Source organism: Lepisma saccharinum, chromosome 9 (genome assembly GCF_977018435.1).
Source record: "Lepisma saccharinum chromosome 9, izLepSacc3.1, whole genome shotgun sequence".
Taxonomy (NCBI): domain Eukaryota; kingdom Metazoa; phylum Arthropoda; class Insecta; order Zygentoma; family Lepismatidae; genus Lepisma; species Lepisma saccharinum.
Window position 1 is genome coordinate 75,687,406 of NC_139237.1, and position 6,000 is coordinate 75,693,405.

Genomic DNA, 6,000 nt, shown 5'->3' on the forward strand with positions numbered 1-6,000 from the left:
AAAAGCCACATTAATTTATTTTATATTTTTAAAAAACTTCACGCACACAAGAATGTAATTCTTAAGAAGCAAAGTGAGCAAATCTTAACCACAACTCAATACAATTTTAGATTTACAAATATTCAATTTTATCAAATCGCAGTACAGGTATATAACAATGAAAGTTCACTATACTTTAAAAAAAATATGGCAAAAATTCATAATTTCTTCTTACATAAAACACACACAGACACATGAATCTTAATATATGACTATGATTCCACCATATTCTTAAAAATGTAAATTACACTAATTTGAGAACTCACTTACCTATAGAGAAAGCAATAGCTGTGTGTCCCGACCTAGTGTACTTTGCTATGAGGTCCTCTCTTATCGCGGGAGTTTCCCAGAAACTGAAAAGAAAATTAAATTAAAAAAATCAGATGCAGGTGTACAAATGTAGTGTTACCTTGCAAGTGTAATAATGCAGTGTTATAATGATAGGCATGGATTATCAAATTTAAAACTACAATTACCAAAATTGAGGTTTCTCTACCTAAAATTCCAAGTTTGAGGTTTTGCTGCCAGTGCCAGAGAAATTTTGTGAGTGGTAGAGGGGGCAGTCAGAATTATTGTACACCCTAAAACACATGTAAGGTGCAAAATTGTGATTCATATCAAGTTTTACTTATCTGGCGGTAGTGAGGTGATTGCCCTTCGGCATTGTTACTGATGTAGTCCTTACTCTCACTACCTTTATTCCTAGTAATAATAAAATTAATCTGAACTTACAACCGTAATTGGACAACTAACTATTTGTGACGTCAAATTCAAACGATTTCAACCTCTATGGCAATTGTCACATGTTTCTCTTTCTTTCATTCTGAGAAGAGTCCAATTCTATCAAATAATTTAATGTGTTTAGTTTATATGTATTTTGCTTTTTAACTGAAAGACTGTGTTGTAATTGTTGAAACACAATTATGGGCTGAAACTACCGATTGAGCAGTACCTACATTTTCTTCTTCTTTTGTTCCTGCATAATTCTTATTGATTTAACAAATTAAATTCTATATGTGTAATATTGTATTGATGTGTAACTATGGAAATTGAAAGAAAGTATTTTGCAGTTTCTAAAAGTAATATTTTATTTAATTAGAAGATTGTGTTGCTGAACTAAGTGTTGATTATGGGGCTGAATCTTCTGATCAGTTGGTTGTTGAATATTAATCTTAATATTCTGGGTTGATAAACTGAAAGTTTGTGTTATTGGGTTGGACATTGCAACCATGTATCGTGTGGTTTTGTTTTACTTATCAGTGACTATAATTAGAAATAACTGGATGAGATCTTCATATTAGGGGTCCATCCGGAAATCCTCCCCCCTCAATTTCGGTAGCGATTTTTTTTTTTAAGGAAGATTGTGTGTTGCCAATTGTTAAAAGCAAAATTCTGGAGCGCGGAAACAAATATTTACGACTGTACAGCCGTTTAAAGTTTGCGGGGTGGAAGTCTACTTGCGGCCATATTTCCGTAGCAGCCACCCACACCCATACTCCGGAAATCCTCCATCACAATTTCTAATGTTTTCGTCCAAAATGAAGTTTCTTATAAGAAAGGGTGTTTTTAACTAGCACGGAAGGACATTTTTAGAGATCTACATGCTACGAAAGTTACATTTTTGTAATATTAAAATTCCTTACCTATGTAACGTCATTACAGTTTTTCAGGGCTTCCATCATGGATTCATGTCACAGGCGCACATCCACACATTTGCTTCTTCTTCTTATGAATGAATTGTGGAATGGTATATTTTGTGATATGTTATTTCATTTATATGATGTATTCATTTGCCCACCCATTCCGGGCTCCGCCCCTGAGGAAATTGACCTACCGCCCCCTACCACTACCGCGGCCCCACCTCCACTCCGCTCTGGCTACCCGCTATTATCTACAGAGTCCCTTTAAAGGCACGTTAGAACATATCGCAAATTATCCCATTCCACAAGTCATTCATAAGAAGAAGAAGAAGAAAATGTGTAGACATGTGCCTGTGACATGAATCCATGATGGAAGCCCTGAAAAACCGTAATGACGTTACGTAGGTAATCATTTTTAATAGTACAAAAATGTAAGTTTCGTAGCATGTAGATCTCTAAAAATGCCCTTCCGCGCTAGTTAAAAACACCCTTTCTTAGAAGAAACTTCATTTTGGACGAAAACATTTGAAATTGTGGCCGAAATCGAGGGTGGAGGATTTCCGGACGGAGCCAATTAGTTATGTCTCAATTCTCTCCAGTTTTTCTATTCTTTCTTTCATTCAATATTTCTTCGTTGTTTTTTCCTTTATTACTCTCTTACTCTTAATCTTTCTCCTTCTCTTCTTCTCAAGTAGTCTCATAGCCTCCATCCAATATTTCTGTACCATAATCAGGCGCGGTTGGCTGTATAGCGCAAATGTGCAGTGAACCCCCCGTAATATACAAAATAAACAATAACTGAGATGTTCATAAGCGTAGAGTGGCAAATTCTCTTGTTGAGAAGGAGAAACCGCTGGCCAGAGCCACTCAGCTCCCCTCCCCTCTAGAACATCCGCAAGGCAACCTCTACCATGCTAAAAGCATAGGACGGCTAGCAGAAGCTCGACACGTACATATGGCGAAAATACATGCAGTCTGATACTTCAGGAAAATTGTCTCGTCAAAAAGGACATGTGCAGTTCATAAGATCACCAGCGAGCTGGAGTGAACCACGCTCTTCTCTCTTCCAGTGTTGCCCTGTGTGTCTCAATTTGAATTCATTTGGCATTCTCTTTGTATTATTTATATTTTACAAGACTTATTAGATTAATGAAGAGGGTGTAATATATATGCAGAGGTGACCCCAAATGAAAGCTAGAAGTAAAGATGATGGGACAAATAAGATAAATATGATAGAAAATAACTTGCCTACACACTCAGAGTTTTCTTCTTTAAGATGGAAACACTTCAGACCCGAAAGTCAAAAATAGCGCGAGTGCGAGGGGTCGCTTATTGGACAAGACTTAAACAACCTTTTGGTCTTCTTATGTCAGACAATGCTTTCGTTGACATGTTAGGCTTTTTAGGTTTAGTTGTCTTAGAATATATACACTGCAATTTTCGGGACTTTACCGTGCTTGACCAAAAATGTAGTATTTACTGTTTATTCAAGCCTAACCTAACAATGAAGGCATTTCGCACTTACGTCAGAAGACAACCAAAAAGTTGTTTGGGTTTCGTGAGATCAGTTATACTCTAGAAAGAGAGGGTGTTCAACGGGATGTGCACATTTGACTTTGTTACGTGTCATTGTCTCCATATGTGTTAGTTTGTTTTAAAGTGCGTGGCTGGTGATTGAAATATATTTGTCGTGGTGATACATTGAGTGGAGTGAGGTGGATTGTGTATTGGAAGGAGTGTAGTTGTTGCTCTGTGAGAAGTTAAAATATTGCATAGAATAGAATCGAATCGCTTTGATTTAGCAATATACTTTCGAATATTTATATAAGAATTATCTTGTAATCAAGGGGTCTTGGGTTCAATTACTGTTACATACTCATTTTAGCAGGCAGAGATTTGTATTTTTAACTGTAGGTTCAGGATCCAGTTTCAATAATATAGTATATTTGACGTGGTGGGACCAGAAAAGAGTTGGCAAGAGTGGAAGAGGCAAAATTGAGGCAAGAATATTTTCTGAATTCTGAGATACCCCTAAATACAATACCATACGAAAATCTTAAATTAAAATGATCGCTCCCTACACACACACTCCTTGGTGCTGTCACTGTTATCTGAACATAAAGCAAATTAACTTTGTAAGTAATCTACCGGCCGAAATTTGATAATTTTCCCAGTACTATCACTACGAACCAAAGCGTGTAGTGTCTCAAAAGGTTTAGATAAGTCCACTTTGCATAATTTTGGTGAACCCCCAGGAAAATTATTCACGGGCCGCGCATGACCATAATTCACCTTGCCTCAGTGTTGAAAAATGACTGCTTTATGATATCCTCAGTGTTATAGTACGTACGTTAAAATATTAGTTAATTCAACAAGCCACTAGCTCCCTTAAATGCGCCACTGGGTAAAGTTCTCCATGACCATGCTCACTGCACCCTGCCATGAAGGCACATAGGGTAATATGGAGGTAACGGCCCACATGTAATCTAGGCCTTTTTTTGTAGGTGAGGTGATCAGCACCACACTCCAGCCTTTTTAATAGTGGTTAGGAGAACAACACACACACCTTATGCACACCCACTGGAACTCTGATCTTCTGCGTAGCACCCCAGGTTCGATTCCCGTGGAGGCACATAGTGGTTCGGAATCCACTTTAAACTGTAGGTCCAGTCCCGATTAGCCTTACTGTGCATAAAGTGGACTTAAAACACCAAATCCATCAATCAAAATCCTGCGTAGCAGTCCAACACCCCACCATCTAGGATCACCTAAATATGTCAATAGAGAGTGTACTAGGGATGGTTCCGAGACGAGTCCGAGATAGACACTGAGGTTAAGATTTTAATAATGCTATGAACAATGATGTGCGTGACTAAGGGGGGTGAGGCAAAAATTAAGACATATTAAGAAGATAATAGTTTCCTACATAAAATTCACATCTATGCGTAAATGCTATTACGTGTTTTGCCTTGTTCTATTAATATATTTTGCAGTAACTGACGAAAGCCAATGAGAAATGGAGAAAGAATAACAAGTCGGACTAATTTATGTGTTCTGAGGATTGCTGGTTTCAGTGTCCTTAGAGATGAGGCTCTTTGTTGTTCGTTCCTTGTATGTTTTAGATATTATTCCAGTAAAGTATATTTGACTTCAAAACTAATTGTTTATCTTATGTTGTTAGAACAAAAATCCCCCCCCCCCGAAAAGTTTGGTGGGGGGGAATTTTAGGACAAGATCGTTGGTGGTGGGGAATTCCCCCCGTCTTCCCGGGATTTCGCACCTTGCACTGAGACCCAGTATTCGAGACTTCCGGTCTCGTTCAAGACCTTGGTATAATATTGGAAAAAATTAACAAAACTATCCAATCTGTAGAAACGTTTTACTGCGCATGCACTACCACCAGACCGAAGTGCCACATAAGGTTCAAGCGACGCATGCACCATGTCACATCCTTAAAGGATTTCACCAATCAAACGTGCAGGCTTCTTGTGCAGGCTGTCATGCCGCTAAGGTGCAAAATTAATCAACAGGTAAAATGGCATTTGATGATAATAATAATAATAATAATAAGAAAATGTACACGCCATAGGCGACTAGTGACACGCGACAGAGGGGTTCACGCTGAAGCGACAACTTGCCACTGACAAGTGACACGGGCCCCTTCAATCTATAAAAAAGCATTCACCATACATGCACGAACAATAGGACAAGATAACACGTAAGAACTTCCAGACCGAGGCGACATGCAACACAGATCGCTTGGAAGCGAGCCCTCAGTAATAAATGCAGCCTTTTTAAACCGAAGCAGCACGACAATCTGCACATATCGCGTGTGTTGCTCGGATTGGACCGCTATCTCAATAGAGTGTATCATGTCTCATTCTGTCGTTCAGGCAAATGCGTAAATGCTTTTTTTACAACTCAATGTGGCCGTGTCACGTGCCTCTTGTTGCTTCGGTCTGACAGTTTCACGAGAAGATGGCCTGTAAAATTGTAGCTCGACAAATATACATAGGTGACGAAATCGCTCAGTATGTAACTTGGAGTATATTTTGAGAAATAATCCTGCAATACACAGGGAGATTTACCACTAGGCTATAGCCTAAGGGCTGCAAGTTCAGACAGGGGGGGGGGACACAGAAAATTGTTGATTCATTGAACTGGTGTTTAAGTCCACTTGATGTACAATAACGATAATCAGTACTGGACCTATGGTTTAAAGTGGGATCTGAACAACTTTGTGCCTCCGCTGGGTATCGAACCCTGGACCCCTTGATTACAAGGCGACGACGCTACCACTGAGCCATCGGGGAGGCACGTG

The 6,000-nt window shown here is 39.0% G+C and overlaps 1 protein-coding gene across 1 annotated transcript in view; it reads right to left on the minus strand.

Moving 5' to 3' along the window:
- Positions 1-6,000, minus strand: part of LOC145992152 (TLC domain-containing protein 2-like) — a 106,730-nt gene that overhangs the window by 22,251 nt on the left and 78,479 nt on the right. Inside the window, exon 2 of the mRNA XM_083128425.1 lies at positions 310-392. Within this exon, the coding sequence (XP_082984551.1) occupies positions 310-392 (83 nt within the window). The remainder of the gene's footprint in view (positions 1-309; positions 393-6,000) is intronic.